Consider the following 19,351-nt stretch of genomic DNA (forward strand, 5'->3'; position numbering starts at 1 on the left):
CATGTCCTCCCAAATCCATATGCTGAAACTTACCCCCTAAAAGAGATGGTAGGGGAGGTGGGGCCTTAGGTCATGAGCGGGAGAGCCCCATGAATGGGATGAGCACCCTCATGAGAGGCCCCAGAAGGCTCCCTGCCCCCCCGCCCTGTGAGCACCTGGGACAGGACAGTGGGCAGTGACCCAGGAAGAGGCCCTCACCAGACACTGAGTCAGCCAGTGCTTTGACCCTGGACTCCCAGCCTCCACAGCCGTGAGAAATAAATGTCCTTTGTCCTAAGCCATCCAGCATGTGCTGTGTTCTAGCAGCCACCGCCCCCCAAGCACTGAGACAACCCCCAAGCCCCCACCCCGGCGTGGCCGGTCTGACCGGTGACCCACAGCGTGTTGCTCGGACCTGTTTGGGGAAGAGTAAGCGCTACCTCTCGGTTCCAGGAGAAGAGCCCTTTGTCGCCGGCGTCACTCATGATGGTGGTCCAGTTCTGCGGCTGCGACCTGCAGAGCGCCGTGCTTGCGGTCAGCGAGTACGTGTATGTGAACAGCCCGTTCACCTCCAGCAGGACGAACTCCGCCTGGATCACCTCCTGGAACTTCCCTTCCCGCCACCTGGAGGGACACAGGCGCAGGGCTTGGCTGCGGGGGCCGCAGCCGTGCTGGGGGCGGCAGGGCGGAGAGCGAGGCGGGGGTCCCCCTCGTGTGGCCTCAGCAGGCCGACACTTCGCAGACGGCCCACCCCCAGATTATTAATCAGTTGCCATTAAGTAAAACAGAAAAGCCACTTCCTCGGCAGGAAAGACGGAACGTTTCTGTCACTCGGAAAGCTACTGGGCAGTGCTGGGCTGGGGCTACAGGGAGGTAGCTGCTCCCCAGGGTGGCGTGGTTTGGCTCCACAAGCCGGAGCTTCAGGCCTCCCCCCCACCCATGGAAGTGTAGAAACCACACGCACAGTGGGGTGCGGGGTCTGTGATGAAGAAGGCAGTAGAATCCCCGAAGGGGGCAAAGTGAGCGCTCTGGGCTAAGCTGTGTCCCCCGACTGGCTCCCAGTGTGACTGTGTTGGGGCTTGCGGCCTTTAAAGAGGTGGCTGAGGTTGAGTGAGGTCGTAAGGGTGGCCCTGATCCCACAGGAGGGGACGAGAAGGATCCGTGTCCTCCCTCCGCCACGGCCACCCGAGCACCCAGGGGGAAGGGGGCCGCCCATAAGCCAAGCAGGGAGTCTCAGGGAAACCCACCTTGCCGGCACTTTGACCTTGGACCCCGGGCCCCAGGACTGTGAGAAAACCAGCGTCTGTTAGTTAAGCCCCTTGTGGGGGGAATCGTTATGGCCGAGTCAGGTGAGACCTCACGAAAGAGGGGGCACCTGGGTGGGTGACTGACTCTTGGTTTCAGCTCAGGTCATGATCTTAGAGCGGTGAGATCGAGCCCTGCATCGGGCTCCGTGCTCAGTGGGAAGTCTGCCTCTCTCTCTCTCTCTCTCTCTCTCTCTGTCCCTCCCCCCACTCACACTCTCTAAAATTAAAAAAAGAAAGAAAGAAAAAAGACATTGCAGGGAGAGGGCACAGCATGGGCAGGGCCCAGAGTGAGGGGCGGCTGGGGGTCCAGGGTGTGCAGAGAGGGGTGGCGAGGGCGGCGGGGAGGAGGGAGCGTGTTCGGAGGCAATGGGGTGCTAAAGGGCCCGGCTGGGGACTTACAGCTCCACCACGGGCTTCCACGGGGTGTTGTAGTAGACGAGGTGGGGGCAGCCCAGCTTCTCGTAGTGGTAATGCACCACCAGGTCCTCACTGGCCTTCTGCCCCTGGAAGTTGGGGTCATAGGCTTCCCTGGGGCAGAGATGGGGGTGGGCAGCGGGAGAGGGGTTGTGTTCAGAGTGGGGGTCAGCACGACCCAGGGCCCCCTGTGATAGGTCACGTCGCGACTCTGGATGTGTGGGCGCCGGTGGGTGAGACTGACATTCGAATCCGGGGGCTTGGAGTAGAGCAGAGGGTCCTCCCTGACGTGGGCGCGTGTGAAGGCCGCACAGAACGAGGACTGACTCCGGCAAGCCAGAAGGCCAGCACACGGCCTCTGGACCGGAACGGCGACGCCCCGCTGTGCCCCAGCCCCCCCCATCAGACGGCGGATGTGCCAAACCTGTGCAGTTCTGTGAACCAATTCCTTACGATCTCTGCCTCTCTCTCTGTCTCTCTGTCCCTTGTTCTCTGTCTCTGTGTATCTCTCCACGTGCATCCTGTCACTCCTCTTTCCCGGAGGCCCCGGCTCTTGCCCCCACGTGGTCTGACTGCAGGCCTACAGGTCAGCAGGCCCAGCAGCCCCAGGTTGGGCCTTGGCCGTGAGTGTGGACAGGGGGCTGACCCCTGCCTGGAATCCGAGGGGCTGTGGTGTGTAAGACACACATGTGTCTTCCTGTGCTGGGGGTCGGGGGCTCCCTGTGCCCAGGGTGCCAAGACAGGCCAAGTCCCATCCACCCCATGGCACCTCAGTGGCCCTCGGGATCAGCTACCCTGCACAGAGGGCCGCCCTAGCCCTCACCCCCTCCCGCCGGGGCTGGCAGTGTCTGGCTAACTCCGCTAGCTCAGGTGAGCAGGTGCCCAGGCTCCAAGAGCTGGTGGCAGGCTGGCAAGATGGCAGAAGGGTGGCCTGGTAGGGGGCAGACCTGGGCCAGGGGCCCAGCCATGTCACAGTGGCTCCCTGCAGACCCAGCACCAACCCTACCTGTCCTCTCCCTGCCTTCAGAATCCCCACTGTCCAGATATCAATTTAAAAATGATTTTTGGGGGCACCTGGGGGACACGGTCGGTGAAGCAACTGCTTTCGGCTCAGGTCATGACCCTGGGGTCCCAGGATTGAGCCCCACAAGCTCAGCAGGGAGTCTGCTTCTCCCTCTCCCTCCCTCTGCTCCTCCCCCTGCTTGTGCTCCCTCTCTCTCCTTCCCTCTCTCTCAAATAAATAAAAAGAATAAAAATTATTTCTGATTCGCCTTTGGGGCTCAGGGGCCGTCATGGGAGGGAGCGTGAAGGGAAATCCAGGCTCACCTCTCAATGACGTAGCTATAATTGTCCTGTAGGCCCACGGGGTCCAGGATGCCGTTGTAACAGGCTGAGATTTCACTGCAAGTGACAAAAGGTGGTGAGAAGCCCCCCGCCCCCATGTGGCACCAAGGAACCGTGAATTCTTCCCTTGGACACGTATACCCCGCGCCGGTTTCATTTTTGAGAACTTTCCTACTTCCGGGCTCACCTTCCATCTTCCCCGCCAGGCCCAGAATCTCCCAGGAGCCCGAGTTTATGGGGGAGAATGATGATCAGAGGCCCAGACCTGGGCGCTGGGTGTCCTGACTCCTGAGACAATCATTTCCTGGACTTTCTTCGTAGGGTTAAATCTGTGCATGCTTCCTTAGGTGACGTCGTTCCTCTCTGCATGATTTGGGGTTTTAAAGACTAGAATGGGGGCACCCAGTGACTCAGCGGTTGAGCATCTGCCTTGGGCTCAGGGCGTGATCCTGGGGTCCTGGGATTGAGTCCCGCATCGGGCTCCCTGAAGGGAGCCTGCGTCTCCCTTTGCCTGTGTCTCTGCCTCTCTGATAGTCAGATGCATCTGGCCACTGCACCTGTTTGTCCATCCTCCTGTTGATGGATTCGAGCTGGCTTGCTTTCAGCCAGGAGCTATTAGGAATAATACCGCCGAGAACATTCTGGAACCCTCGCCAATGTCCATGTGCGTGATTGGAATTGCTGAGTCAAAAGATGCGTTCTCTAGAGCAGCTGAAAAACATACATCCCCACTCGCGAAGTCTGTGCGCCCCGGAGGCCGCCAGGGGCTCCCCGCGCTTCCCAGTACTTGCCACTGGCCAGGCTTTGTCAATGTTACCACGCTGGTGGCGGAATAATGGCCTCTAAGGAAAGTTTTCGTTTTTCCTGTTAAATAAGTGAGGTTGGCCACGTTTTCAGCACTTTTTCACGGTTACCAGCCATGGGAGTTTCTTTCTTTTTTCTTTTTTAGAAATGCCTCTTCAAGACTTTTGCCCTTTTCTAAAAAAACAAAAAAACAAAAAACAAAAAAAAACAAAAAAACAAAAAAAATTGTCCTAGGACACGTGGGACAATTGAGGCAGTGGTTGAGCATCTACCTTTGGCTCAGGTTGTGATCCCGGAGTCCTGGAATCGAATCCTGCATCGGGCTCCCCACAGGGAGCCTACTTCTCCCTCCACCTGTGTCTCTGCCTCTCTGTGTCTCTCATGAATAAAAAAATAAAATCTTAAAAATAAAAATAAAAATTTTAAAATTGTCAAAAAATTCTTAATTTGTAGGGATTCTTGATAAAGTCTGGACACGAGTCCTTTGCTGGTTGCACATGTGGCCAATCGGCCCACTCTCTTTGTGGCCAGAGCTATTTGTATATTGTTTAGAAAATGTTCCCCCCACACATGTCCTAAATATATAATTTATTGACTCAACAAAATGTTTCCATTTGGAGGGAAATGCGGTAAAATCGCCTGAGTTTATTATTGCCCTGGAGCAGTGGAGCGATAGCTGGCCCCAGCCAGCTCCCTAGAGCCAAGCCTTAAATCTTCCAGAATTTTGCGGGCCAGCGGATCATTCACGTTGGTGCTTGACATGGACAGGGAGGGCGAATTCACACCACAGGAACTGGCACGTGCGAGGACCCAGGCCTCCCCCTCCAAGGGTGGGAGATACATTTACCAGCACGCCACTGCCAGACGGGGAAAAGTATGGCAATTTGGCCAGTCTCCTGGCTTCTTTATTTTTTAATTTGGATTCTCATGGCTGCATTCCCTGTAGGGTAACTAACTGGATACCAGCGGCAAAGCTCCCCCCAAATGTCAGCAGCCAATTAAAACCAGAAACCCTAAGCAATTTCAATCAAAATGAGGAATTTGGGGACTCATAAAAGAAAGAGAACAAAGAAACAATTGGGGAAGAAGAGAAAAAGTGTAAACGTCACCAAATTGGTAAAGGAGGGGAGGTTTACTGTGCCAGGAACACAAACTTAACCTATTAGTATTTGTTATTTAACAATTTATTATTGAAAAGTTAAATATACGCACAAGTAGACAGGATGATGTCACTTGATTCTTTTTTTAAAATTTTTTTTTAATTTATGATAGTCACACACACACACAGAGAGAGAGAGAGGCAGAGACACAGGCAGAGGGAGAAGCAGGCTCCATGCACTGGGAGCCCGACGTGGGATTCGATCCCGGGTCTCCAGGATCGCACCCTGGGCCAAAGGCAGGCGCCAAACCGCTGCGCCACCCAGGGATCCCAGTGTCACTTGATTCTAACAGTCGTGAAGCAATTGTGACCAGGCTTGGCCCATCCCCAGCCCCCACCCCGACATCAACACACTTACTTCTGAATGACGATCTTTTTCTCCTGGTCACAACCCACTGAAATGAGCGCCGTCTGCAGAGGAGAGAGGCAGCGATGCTGACCTGGGTCGGTGAGGGCCACTGATGGCTCAGCCACAGCAAAAATTCACATGGGGACACTCATACCCAGGAGAGACTGGACACGGTGCGCCCGGATCGTGACACGGTGACCTGGGTTCCTGGGGTTTCCTGTTGCCGAGCCTGGCCCCACAGAGCTCAAGCCCTAAGAGCCCGCCTCAGCTATGGGGTGCAGCTAAGTGTCCCCCATCACTGGCCTATGTCTTAGCTCCAACCTGAAACCAATTTAGAAATGCAGAACGAGGGGCACCTGGGGGGCTCAGTGGTTGAGCATCTGCCTTTGGCAGATGGGGTCCTGGGATGGAGCCTGTTACAACAGCATGGGGCTCTCTGCTCATGAGGAGCTTGCTTCTCCCTCTCCCTCTACCCCTCCCCCTGCTTGTCCACTCTCTAAATTAAATAAAACTTTTAAAATATAAAATAAAATGAAAAGAAGTCAAAAAAGCATAAAACAGGCTTTTGGTGTTGGAAAAAGAGCTTTAGGGATCCCTGGGTGGCTCAGTGGTTTAGCGCCTGCCTTTGGCCCAGGGCGCGATCCTGGAGACCCGGATCCAGTCCCACATTGGGCTCCCTGCAGGGAGCCTGCTTCTCCCTCTGCCTGTGTCTCTGCCTCTCTCTCTCTCTCTCTCTCTCTCTCTATTTATTCATGAGAGACAGAGAGAGAGAGAGAGAGAGAGAGAGGCAGAGACACAGGCAGAAGGAGAAGCAGGCAGAGGGAGAAGCAGGCATCATACAGAGAGCCTGATGTGGGACTTGATCCAGGGTCTCCAGGATCATGCCCTGGGCTGCCAGCGGCGCTAAACTGCTGCACCACCGGGGCTGCCCTAAAATCTTTTTTATTTTTTATTTTATTTTTTCTAAAATCTTTTTTAAAAAAAGTAAAAAGAGCTTTACATTAAGACAACACAGATTTACCGTGGCACAGAATGCAAGATTTGTATCAATTTTACAAAAATTGTAGTAGAATATGCATAACATAAAATTCACCACCTTAACTGTCTCTAGGCACACAGCTCAGGGGGCGGAACACACTCACCCCACCGTGTACCCCTCTACCGTCTCCAGAACCTTCCATCTCCCCACACGGAGACCCTGTCCCCAGGAAGCACTGACCCCCCTACCCCCTGCCCCACCCCTGGCTCCCACCACCTCCTCTGTCGCTGTGGACGGGCTTCCTCTGGGGACCTCCTGGGAGTGGGGTCGTGCAGAAGGTGTCCTTCTGGGTCTGGGTCCCCTCCCTGAGCCCAGTGTCCTCGGGGTCCGTCCATGTGGGGGCAGGTGTCAGGGTGTCCCTTCCTTTTTTTTTTTTAAGATTTTATATTTTTATTCATGAGAGACACAGAGAGAGTCAGAGACACAGGCAGAGGGAGAAGCAGGCTCCCTGATGTGGGACTTGATCCTGGACCTGGGGATCATGCTCTGAGCCAAAGGCAGACGCTCAACAGCTGAGCCACCCAGGTGTCCCTGTCCCTTTCTTTTTTTTTTTAATTTTTATTTATTTATGATAGTCACAGAAAGAGATAGAGAGAGAGAGAGAGAGAGAGAGAGAGAGAGAGGCAGAGACACAGGCAGAGGGAGAAGCAGGCTCCATGCTGGGAGCCCGATGTGGGACTCGATCCTTGGATTAGAGGATCACATCCTGGGCTGAAGGCAGACGCTAAACCGCTGAGCCACCCAGGCATCCTGTCCCTTCCTTTTTAAGGCTGGATAATCTTCCAGCGTGAGGATACACCCCATTGTGTTTATTGATTCACCCATCGGGAGACATTGGGGTTGCTTCCACCTTTTGACTATTATGAAGAATGCCACTACGGATACTCGTGTACAGATCCCTGTGTGGATGTATATTGTTTTCGGTTGTCTCGGGACCACTGAGGAGTGCAAGGAAGGAGACTAGCGATACATACACCTGCTCCGAGGATGGTGAGTCATGAGGGTCAGCCCTGGGGGATGTTGTCGGAAAGGGAGTGACCCTAACAACGGGGACAGGATCACCTCTATTTTCAGATCCTGAGCATGGGCTCAGCCAGCCCCTCAAGGAAAAGCCAGACAAGGCCCACTGTCATCTATCTTTCTTTCTTTCTTTCTTTCTTTCTTTCTTTCTTTCTTTCTTTCTTTCTTTCTTCTTTCTTTCTTTCTTTCTTTCTTTCTTTCTTTCTTTCTTTCTTTCTTTCTTTCTTTTCTTTCTTTCTTCTTTCTTTCTTTCAATAGGCTCCATGCCCAGTGTGGAGCCCAATGCTGGGCTTGAACTTACAACCCTGAGATCAAGACCTGAGCTGAGATCAAGTGTCAGATCCTTAACAAACTGAGCCACCCAGGTACTGTACCCCAACCCTCTCATACCACTATTCTCTCTCTCTCTCTCTCTCTCTCTCTCTCTTTTTAAGATTTTATTTATTTATTCATGAGACACACACACACACACAGAGGCAGAGACACAGGCAGAGGAGGAAGCAGGCTCCATGCAGGGAGCCTGACGCGGGACTCAATCCCAGGACCCCAGGACCATGCCCTGGGCCAAAGGCAGGCACCAAACTGCTGAGCCACCCAGGGATCCCATCACACCACTACTCTTAACACTAACAACAATGAATATGGGAAAGCAAAAATTAGGGACTTACCAGTGGCTTGAGGTCCACACACGAAATTTCTTTGTTGGCTATGTCCAGAGTGATGGTAGAGCCTGTGGGTCTCTTTATGCTGCAAGGCAATGGGAATGTGTTTTATCGCACACTCGTGTCACAAGTAATGTCAGTGTTAAAAATAATCACTGACCCATCGATTTATTTATCCATCCATCCATCCATCCATCCATCTATCCATCCATCTCTCCATTTGTCCACCTGTCCATCCATCTGTGTCTATGTCTGCTCATCCATCCCTTTTTTTTTTTTTTAGAGAAAGAGAGAATGAGTAGTGGGCAGGGGCAGAGGGAGAGAGAGAGAGAAACAGACTCCCTGCTGAGCAGGAAGCCCGATGTGGGGCTCCATCCCAGGGTCCAGGGTGTGATCAGGACGTGATCCCGGGGTCCAGGACCGAGTCCCACATCGAGCTCCCTGCATGGAGCCTGCTTCTCCCTCTGCCTGTGTCTCTGCCTCTCCCTCTCTCTCCCTCTCTCTTTCTCTGTGTCTCTCATGAATAAAAAAAATCTTTTTTTTAAATAAAATCCTTCCTTGGGGATCCCTGGGTGGCTCAGCCGTTTGGCGCCTGCCTTTGGCCCAGGGTGCGATCCTGGAGTCCCGGGATCGAGTCCCACGTCAGGCTCCCAGTGTGGAGCCTGCTTCTCCCTCCTCCTGTGTCTCTGCCTCTCTCTCTCTCTGTGTGTGTCTATCATAAATAAATAAATAAATCTTTTAAAAAAATAAAATTCTTCCTTCTTTTCTAAAAAAGAAAAAAAAAGATCTATCCATGTTGTCACCAATTGGCAAAATTTCATTCCTTTTATGGCTGAGCAACATGCCATTGTGCATATACACCCCGTCTTCTTTACCCATTCCCCTATGGATGGACACTTAGGTTGCTTCCTTCCATAATTCGGCTACTGTAAACAATGCCGCTATAAACATAGGGGTGCATATATCTTTTCGAATTAGTGGTTTTGTCTTCTTCAAATAAACATCCAGAAGTGGAATTGCTGGATTGTATGGTGGGTCTACGCATAACTTTTTGAGGAAACTCCCTACTGTTCTCCAGAGTGGCTGCACCAGTTGGCATCCCCCCAACAGTGCAACAGGGCTCCCCTTTCTCCGTGTCCTTGCCAACATCTGTTGTTTCCTGAGTTGTTGATTTTAGCCAGGGGTGAAGTGGTCTCTCACTGTCGTTTTGATTTGCACTTCCCTGACGATGAGCGCCCTTGAGCGTCTTTTCACGCACCGTTGGCCATCTGGACGTCTTCTTTGGAAAAATGTCTACTCAGACCTTCTCCTCGTGGTTTGATCAGATTGTTGCTGTTGCAAATGAGTTGTGTGTGTTCTTTATATATTGTGGAGATCGGCCCCAGTATCTTCTCCCCGTCAGCGGGTCGCCTTTTCATTTTGCTGGTGGTTTCCTTCACCGGGCGGGAGCTTTTTGGTTTAAGGAAGTCCCTCCCACTATTCTTTCCATCCCTCCGATGTCCATACTTTTCATTTTCCATTCCCATTGTTCATTTCAATTCTCTCTCTCTCCTCCTTTGTCAGGATTGCGGGGTCTCATCTAGTGAACTGCTCTTCTGAAGAACCAGCCTTACGCCTTACTGTGACTTTTTTATTTTTAATATTTTTTTATTTGTCAAACAGAGAGAGAGAGAGAGCACAAGCAGGGGGAGCTTGTCAAACAGAGGCAGAGGGAGAGGGAGAAGCAGACTCCCCGCTGAGCAGAGACCGATGTGGGGCGCGATCCCAGGCCCCCAAGATCATGACCTGAGCCAAAGGCACATGCTTAACCCACTGAGCCACCCAGGCGCCCATCACTGTGACTTTATACCACCTTTTGCTTTCTGTTTAATACATTTCGGATTGTACCATTGTTAATTCCCTTCTTTTTTTTTTTTTTAAAGATTTATTTATTTATTCATTCAGAGAGAGCGAAGAGAGAGGCAGAGACACAGGCAGAGGGAGAAGCAGGCTCCATGCAGGGAGCCCGATGTGGGACTCCATCCTGGGTCCCCAGGATCACACCCCGGGCCGCAGGTGGCGCTAAACCGCTGCGCCACGGGGGCTGCCCTGTTAATTCCCTTCTTTTTGTGGTTTGTTAGTCCTTTAAGTTAAATATTTAGTTCGTGCATCTTTAGTTTCTGTCTCCCCTTAATAATAAAAGTGCTCAGGGTACATATTTTCCTCTGAGTATCCTCTAGCTGTCTTCCATGGATTCTAAGATTCGAGGACTATTTAGAAAAATGTTTCTCAATTTCCAAGGGGCTTTTTGTTATTGGTTTTGCTTTTCTGGCTGTTCAATTCTAGTTTTGTTGGATTAAAGTCTGAGAATATGGTCTCAAAATCTCTCCTGGGAGATCTGATGATCCTAATGGCCAAGTACAAAAAAAAAATTGAGTGATTTTTAAATAAATTCAACATAAGTGTGAGAGAGGAGCACATATTCTGTATTAGTAACATACAACGTACTTCTTTTTTAACCCTTCATTTATATTTTTCAGCTTTACTGAGGTATAACTGATAAATTGTAAGGCCATTAAAGTATACAACGTGGGATCCCTGGGTGGCACAGCGGTTTGGCGCCTGCCTTTGGCCCAGGGTGCGATCCTGGAGACCCGGGATCGAATTCCACGTCGGGCTCCCGGTGCATGGAGCCTGCTTCTCCCTCTGCCTGTGTCTCTGCCTTTCTCTCTGTGTGTGTGTGACTATCATAAATAAATAAAAATTTTTTTAAAAAAAGTAAAGTATACAACGTAATTATTTGGTGTATGTACATATTGTAAAAGGATCTCCCTCCATGGAGTTAATTAACACATCCATCCCCTCACATATTTACCTTTGGGGGGGGGGAGGCTGAGAATATTTAGGTTCTACTTTTTTTTTTAGATTTTATTTATTTATTCATGAGAGAGAGAGGCAGAGACACGGGCAGAGGGAGAAGCAGGCTCCCCGCAGGGAACCCGATGTAGGACTCGATCCCAGGACCCTAGGATGACGCCCTAAGCCAAAGGCAGACGCTCAACCACTGAGCCACCCAGTGTCCCTAAGTTCTACTTTCTTTTATTTATTATTATTTTTTTATAAAGATTTTTTTAATTTTAATTTTTATTTATGATAGTCACACAGGGAGAGAGAGAGAGAGAGAGGCAGAGACATAGGCAGAGGGAGAAGCAGGCTCCATGCTCCGGGAGCCTGACGTGGGATTCGATCCCGGGTCTCCAGGATCGCGCCCTGGGCCAAAGGCAGGCGCCAAACCGCTGCACCACCCAGGGATCCCAGTTCTACTTTCTTTTAAAAAGATTTTTATTTATTTATTTGAGAGAGAGAGAGAGAGGTGAAAGAGAGGGAGAATGAGCAAGGGGAGGGGCAGAGGGAGAAGCGGACTCCCCTCTGAGCGGGGAGCCCAAGGTGGGGCTGGATCCCGGGACTCCAGGATCATGACCTGAGCTGAAAGCAGATGCTTGACTGACTGAGCCACTCAGGTGCCCCTCAAGTTCTACTTTCTTAGCAAATTTCAATTATACGATACAGTGGCGCAAAACTCTGTATCTAGAACTAAAACTTGTTGCTGAAATATTTACTCTGGGGACCTCCTGGGAGTGGGGTCCTGCAGGAGGTGTCCTTCTGGGTCTGGCTCCTCTCCCTGAGCCCAGTGTCCTCAACTGGTTTGTCCATGTGGTGGCAGGTGGCAGTATGTGTTGCTTTCTAAGGCTGAATCATATCCCAGTGTGTGGACGGACCGCATTGTGTTCATGCACTCGTCTGTCTGTGCACACGGGGGTGGCTTCCGTGTGTTGGTGATTGTAAATCATGCTGCTGTGGACACGGTGGTGCAAGTGCCTGAGTCCCTCCTTTCCATTCTCTCGAGTGTAGATAGGAAGCAGGATTGCTTGATCAGATAATAATTCTATGTTAAATTTTTTTGAGGAACCCACTGCTTAGAAAGTGTTTTCAATTGTTCTGACCTCACTGAACTTGGAGGGATGGAGTCTGGATGTGTGCCCCATGTTCCCAGACCCTTTTAAGGGAACCCCATAGACAGCCTGGGCTGCCCCCTCCCCAGCTCCGGTAGAGGTGACCACGGACCTGGAGGTGAAGTTGGGGTCGGCTCTGCCCCAGTGGTGCTGCTGCCTCAGGGAAATGTTCTGTGGAATCAAGAGCAAACAGAGGGCCGAGCCCAGTCAGGGCTCAGGGGAGATGGAGGCAGGGCTATGGGCATAGGGAGGATGACCCTGGAAAGTATCCAGGCCTCTCCTGATTCTAATTGTATCACCACCGGCGACCAAAGACTTCTATAAGCTCATGGAAATGACCACCCCAAGCTCCTTCATTTCCTTGCTGCCATTGTCTGGGGGGCCTGGAGTGAGGGGTGACTTTGTTTCCCCTCTTCTTTCAGAGGTGGCAGGGACTGGTCCACAGACCCTGTTGTGGTGGACTGATGCCTTGTCCCTGTATGTCTCCCAACCCCGCCCTAGGCTTCTGGGATCAAGTGCAAACCTCATAGTGTGGCCGTGAGGCCTGGCTTCGCCCTACGGATCCCCTAGACTCCTGTTTGGCCAAGCCCCTCCTGGTCTCCCTAGTTCACCTCCATCCTGATGCCTCGGTTTACCCAACCACCCCCATTTCCCTAGAGCCATCTTGGGCCCTCTGCCGTGGCCTCTGTGCTTATCCCCTGTGACACTGTAATGACCCCACTTGTCTGGGTGACAGCTACCTGCCTGGGGGGAGGTCCAGGGCCATGTCCTCTCCGGATTCTCCAGCACCTGAGGCCGCAGCTTCCAGGTGCAAGAAAGGAAAGGAGGGAGGAAGGTCAGGTCGAGGAGGACTCTAAGGTGGCCAGACAGTGAAGGCTGTGCCCTACATCCTGCAGACCTGGGCCTGGGGCAGGGGTGGGGGTGGGGAGCGCAGCTCACCAGTCTGTGTCTGGTGTTCCCGTCATAAGTGTAGCCATCCTCGTAGATGACGGCCTGCAGCCCCAGGGAGTGCGGGTTGCTCACCATTGCCTGGGGGGGCGGGGAGGAGAAGCACGATGTACTGGGCCAGCAGACATAAAGGGAAGCCACTGGGGTCTCACCCATAGGTGACACCCATGCACCTTCACACTGAAACCCGAGCTTGCTCTGCAAAGGCAGGGACCCCTCCAATCCCCAAACGCGCCCCCCAGCCCTCACCCACCCCCAGCTGTGGCCTCTGAGCCCCGTGCTGCAAGGCAGCCTGGAGCTGCACAGCTGAAGGACCCAGACCCATCCCTGGTTGCATGGGGAGGCTCAGAGGAGAGCCCAGGATAAGAGGGAGCCAGCCTGGCTGCCCCCCTTGCAGGTGCAGGTCCCTGCTGGCTGAACTTCATCCCCTGGCCTTATATCAGTCATGCCCCACCTCGTTTTCAGATGGGGTCTGGCTGGGCTGAGGGGAGGAGGAGCTTGTGGGGAGCACGGGGCAGCCCGGCAGAAGGGTGGAGGAGGCCCACGGGCTGTGGGAAAGGAGGCCAGGCAGGCAGAGGCTCACCAAAGAGCAGGACCTGGCGTGTCTACGAAGCATCAGGGGCGAGGTCTCTCCCCGGGGGATCCCAGGGGACTCTCCAAGCCTGGCACACCGGGGAGTGCCCTGTATCCGGAGTGCCTGTCAAACACAGGAGGTGGCCTTACCAGCGGGACCAGGGACATGCCTGGCCGTGGTATCATCAGGGCGGTCAGCTCCAACTCGCTGTTCATGTCAATGGTGTACATTTTGTTGTCAAATTCTCCTTGCAGAAGCTCTACCTAGGTAGAAACACCAAACCATTGATTAATTAAATCAGGCTCATGTTCCCAAAACAGAATGGGGGCAAGCAGGTGGGACGCCTTCAGGGGTCTCCCCTAGGGATGGAACTTGTCAGTCTTTAGCTCACCCCTTGGTCTTTCCTGCTAGATCCTGCAGCCCCCAGAAGACCCTTGAGGTCCACCCATCACCCCATCGCAGGCCCTCCTCTCTCCAGAAGTGCACCCCTGACACCCACCCACCTGACTTTTACCATCATTGCTTCTTTGCCCCGTGGGCATCCCTAGGTGATGAGACTTTAGTCCTGTCCATTTTAAAATGTTGTTCTGATTAAATCTTTCAATTCCCAGGCTCCCCCTTCATCCCTTTATTTTTTTTCATCCCTTTCTTTTATATTCTCTTTATCTTTGAAGCACCCAGGTCACTGGACCTATAGTTCCCCTCAGTTTGGATTTTCCTGGTGCAGGTGGGTGCATTCCTCCCTGCCCTGAGTTTCTGGCAGGTCAATGGTGGCTGGATGCATCAGTTTGGGTTGGGTCATGGGTGGTTCATCTATCATCAGCAGCACCTAGGGCTGGCTATCCCTCCTTTTTGACATTGGGGTTGTCACATGGCCATATTCTATCATTCTGTTTTCACACGTTTGCTGGGATAATCTCATAGACACTTTCCCTCTTCTATGTTTTTGCTCGTAGAACAGTTGGAAGGGACGATGGGATAAATGATGCCCAGCCTGCCCTGATGCCTGACATGGTGCCTGCCAGGTCTCTCCACGACCAAGTGGCTACTTCCCCTTTCCAGACTGTTCTTTGTGTGTGACTAAGTGACTAAGACCAGGCACCCTCAGGCAGGGTGTTAAACTTCTCCTTCAGGAGGGAGAGTATCAAGGTACATCACTCGGAGTCCTTCTGTAGGGGGGATATGTCTCCGCTCCCTTTATTGATTCAATCACTTATTTATATCCCAGTGGACTCGTATTATCCAATCAATTGTCCCAGCTTTTATCTATGGGTATTTTTGGGTGTGTATTTTTTTTTTATAGTAGACCATGTGTCCAACACCGGGCTTGAACTCATAATACCAAGATCAAGAGTTGCAGGCTCGTCTGCTCTCCTGACTGAGCTGGCCAGGTGTTCCATCATTCATGGGTTTTTGTTATGCTATGTAGTTGCTGTTTTGGTGGGGTTTTTTTGTTTTTTGTTTTGTTTTTGTTTTGTTTTGTTTTGCTTTGCTGTTGTTTTAGGTGGGATTTTGGAAAACTACTCGCTAGTGGCTCAACCATCTTCCTCAGAAGAGTTCAAGGGGTCAAACATTTGCACAAAAGCCTTATTCCTGCTCACTCTCACTCTCTTTTTCTGCTTCAAGTCGGAATTTCCAGACATGTGATTTCAAGGGCACGCAAGAAAAACCCCATGGTGGGAGATGGATATTTTACCACGGCAAGTCAAGAAAATAAATTAAAACACTACCATTTATTGGCACCATTGTTTCATAAAAAGGTATCTTAATAAACCAATATACTCATGTACGGCACAGATACTTTTATTTTCTCATATCATTAAATGCCATGGATCCAAAGGCTGTTTGGCAATGGACACCCTAAAATCTTTTATTTTTTTGTAGCCCCCCAGAAGGGAAGTGGCCCAGGAGACACATAACATTGAGTCTGCCTGGACTCCGTGGAGCATAGCACTGAGCTTATTTCAGATTTCATGGATTTCAGAGCATTGAGAGATAAGCTTCTCCCTCTGCCTATATCTTTGCCTCTATCTCTGTCTCTCATGAATAAATAAAATTAAAAAAAATTAAAAATATAGCTACCATATGACCTAGGAATCCCACTTCCAGGTGTGTATCTATAGGAAATGAGAATCACCATCTTAAAGAGATATTTGTACTCTGGTGTTTACTACAGCATTATTCACAGTGTCCATGAATGGATGGATGGATTAAAATATGTTATATATACCATGGAATATTATTCAGCCATAAAAAGAAGGAAATCCTGCAATTGTGACAACATGGGTGGATTTGAAGACATCGTGCTACATGAGATAAGCCAGACAGGGAGAGATACATAACATATGAGCTCACTTTTTAAAAAGATTTTTATTTATTTATTCATGAGAGACACACACACAGAGGCAGAGACATAGGCAGAGGGAGAAGCAGGCTCCCTGCAGGGAGCCGATATGGGACTCGATTCCAGAACCCTGGGATCACGCCCTGGGCCAAAGGCAGATTCTAAACCACTGAGCCACCCAGGTGCCCCCAAATGAGCTCACTTATATGTGGAACCTAGAAAAGCCAAACTCATAAATACTGAGAACAGACTGGTGGTTGCCAGCAGCAGGGGTGGACTGGGTGGAGGTGGAGGCGGGCAAAATGGGTGAAGTTGTTCAAAAGGTACAAACATTCAATTATAAATCAGTCCTGGGAGTGTCAAGTCCAGCATGGTGATTACAACTAAACAACACCGTATGTGTATTTGGAAGTGCTAAGAGAGGAGGTCGTAAAAGTTCTTTTTTTTTAAGTTTTTTTTTATTTATTCATGAGAGACACAGGGAGAGACACAAGCAGAGGGAGAAGCAGGCTCCATGCACGGAGCCCAACGTGGGACACAATCCCGGGGAATCCAGGATCACGCCCTGAGCGGAAGGCAGACGCTAAACCACTGAGCCACCCAGGCATCCCTAAAAGTTCCTATCACTAGAAAGAACCAATCTGTAATTACGGCAAGTGAAGGATGTTAACGAGATCGACTGTGGTGATCATTTTGCTATACTATACACCAAATCATTATGCTATACACCTTAAGCGAATACATTCTTATATGTTAATAAACATACTTCCAGAAATAAGTAGTTACAACTCAAGAAAACTGGGAACAATTTCAAAGTAGGAAATAAGGGCGCCTCGGTGGCTCAGTTGGTTGAGCATCTGCCTTCTGCTCAGGTCATGGTATCAGGGTCCCGGGATCAAGCCCCACGTTGGGCTCCCTGCTCAGCAGGGAGTTTGCTTCTCCCTCTGCCTCTGCCTCTCCCCCTGCTCTCTGGTCTCTCTCTCTCTCTCTCTCAAATAAATAAATAAATAAATAAATAAATAAATAAATAAATAAATAATGTTAAAAACATTTAAAAATAAAAGGAATGGCGTTCTTTTGCACTTCTGACCATGTGATTGCCAGGGCCTGCGGCAGTGGACTGTGGACCGGCCCAGAGAAGATATTTTACTGCGTCTGTCCAGTGGCTGGTCCCCTTTCCCGAGGGTATCCTCGATCTCCTTTGGCCTATCAGCCCCTTTGCACATCCTTGGGCAGATGGCCTGGTGGGTCGACCTGATGACTCTCGAGGAACTGGACTCTGATCCGCTCAACTCCAGCCATGTGATTGGTGCAGGCATGCATAAGGTGGATGACATCATCCCCTCTGAGCCAATGAGATGTGGAAGACCCTGCGGGAGGAGGGATTCCTCTTGGCTTCTGCAGAACCGCGATGAGAGACCCTCTCTCTTGCCTGGGACACTGGGGAGGATGCCAGTCTGCACAGGTGGCTGCCAGCTCGCTGCCAAGATACCAGAACCCAGGGCTTCGCAGAGGCATCTAGATGGCTCTTCAAGGATAAAGCATGGAGCACCCCAGCAGGCAGAGTGGACAGATGGACAGAGCCAGCTCCTTGCTGGCATGACCTGAGTCACTAAATCAAGCCTCACCTGAGGGCACTCAAGACTTGTTGGCTGCATGAGTCAACAGTTGTTTATCTGGCTGAAGCTCATTCGAGTTGAACTTTCTGTTACTCACAAAACGACGAATCAAAATTGGTGCACACGTGTGTTTCCATCCTCTCTCTAGGCTGACCCCCAAGGCTCAGGAGAAAACTTGAGCCCAATCGACTCTCTCTCTCCAGAGCTCTCCAGGTAAGATTTTTTTTTTTAAGATTTTATTTGAGAGAGATGGAGAGTGGGGGGAGGGGCAGAGGACAGGGAGAGAGAGAATCTCAAGCAGACTCCACACTGAGTATGGAGCCTGATGTGGGGCTTGATCTCATGGTCCTGAGATCATGACCTGAGCCAAAGAGCCCAGCACTTAACCAGCTGAGCCAGCCAGGCAGCCCATCTCTGGGTGATTGTGTAGAATGCTCGCTGACGGTTCGCTTGACTGCTTGAGGAGGGAGCAGTCCTGGCCAGCACACCCTTTGCTTTATTCTCCCCCAAACCATTGCAAGGATTGACCGGCTTCCTTGTTACAAAGAGAGTCTAACAACGTGATATATGTTTCTGTCTGAAATAAGGGGGCATGAAACCATCTGAGGGTACCAGCCTTTGGGGCAGTTGGTGGCTGGGTGCCAGATTGAGCCAATTACATGCAATTCAAGTATAGCTGCTCATCCCTTATTTTGCCCGACAACCCCCCTTGGAGCCTGACAACCCCCCTTGGAGCCCTCATGCCTGGTTGTTGGTGACAAATGCCCAGCACTGGGTCTGTGCGATTTGTCTTTTTTAGAAAGAGTGCCCGGAACGTTGACCGAAACAGTGACGATCACGTACTTTGCAAACATCAACTTGGAGTTGAGGATCCATGAGAATCGCCTGGATGTTGATGGGGCACTTCTCGAAATCGAATGCTGGAAACACCGGGTCGGACAGCGGGACCAGTATCTCCACCCTCCCCACATCAGTGAACATCAGGGCTGCCTCTTGGGACCAGATGTTTTGGCCTGTAAACTAAAGGGAAAGCGGTTTCGGAGATCAGGTCATTCATTCTTTTTTTTTTTTTTTAAGATTTTATTTATATATTCATGAGAAATACAGAGAGAGAGGCAGAGACATAGGCAGAGGGAGAAGCAGGCTCCCTTCAGGGAGCCCGATGTGGGACTCGATCCTAGGACCCCGGGATCACTCCCTTAGCTGAAGGCAGATGCTCAACCACTGAGCCACCCAGGCGCCCTGAGATCAGGTTTTGGGGATGTCAGTTTTATCTTACGCTTCAGGTTGAATGAAGGTAGGCCAAACAATCAGAGGCACCAGTACACTGGAGGAGATACCTACCCTTCAGCTGCATTCACTCGTTGGTGATCAATAATGGAAGCTCCATCTTTCCTCATCAGAGAGGATACGCAGGAAGTAGTCTAGACTTATGCACGGGTCCTGGACTGCCCTGGAGACTCAGACGAAGACTACAGACCCTCACCCAGAAAACACCCTGGTCGCCAGAATGTCAGGGTGAAGCCTTCAACGATATGGTCCTGTTCCCCATGCTACCCTATTTCCATGCCAGGCAGCCTTCCAGAACATTGACAGCTGCAAATCTAGCAGCAAAAGCACGGAGGGAGCGATCGGGATGCCTGGGGGGCTTTTCGGGCTCAGCAGCTAGTGAGTTATTGGGCCTTGGGAAAGAGGCAGATTTGAACTTCAGTTTTTCCTCCCTTGTAAAAGTTGGATGCTATGATCTCCTTCCTGGGGCTTTGTGAGGATGAAATAAGATCAGAAATGACCTCTACC

At 51.0% G+C, this 19,351-nt stretch overlaps 1 protein-coding gene across 1 annotated transcript in view; it reads right to left on the bottom strand.

Annotated features, from left to right (window-relative positions):
• CATSPERD (cation channel sperm associated auxiliary subunit delta) overlaps positions 1-19,351 on the bottom strand; it is a 52,115-nt gene that overhangs the window by 7,336 nt on the left and 25,428 nt on the right. Inside the window, exons 12-20 of the mRNA XM_055344866.1 lie at positions 18,398-18,574; positions 13,741-13,854; positions 13,009-13,098; positions 12,182-12,240; positions 8,084-8,162; positions 5,366-5,418; positions 3,027-3,101; positions 1,686-1,814; positions 420-603 (exon numbers count right to left, since the gene is read on the bottom strand). Of these exons, the coding sequence (XP_055200841.1) occupies positions 420-603; positions 1,686-1,814; positions 3,027-3,101; positions 5,366-5,418; positions 8,084-8,162; positions 12,182-12,240; positions 13,009-13,098; positions 13,741-13,854; positions 18,398-18,574 (960 nt within the window). The remainder of the gene's footprint in view (positions 1-419; positions 604-1,685; positions 1,815-3,026; positions 3,102-5,365; positions 5,419-8,083; positions 8,163-12,181; positions 12,241-13,008; positions 13,099-13,740; positions 13,855-18,397; positions 18,575-19,351) is intronic.

Source organism: Nyctereutes procyonoides, unplaced genomic scaffold (genome assembly GCF_905146905.1).
Source record: "Nyctereutes procyonoides isolate TBG_1078 unplaced genomic scaffold, NYPRO_anot_genome, whole genome shotgun sequence".
Taxonomy (NCBI): domain Eukaryota; kingdom Metazoa; phylum Chordata; class Mammalia; order Carnivora; family Canidae; genus Nyctereutes; species Nyctereutes procyonoides.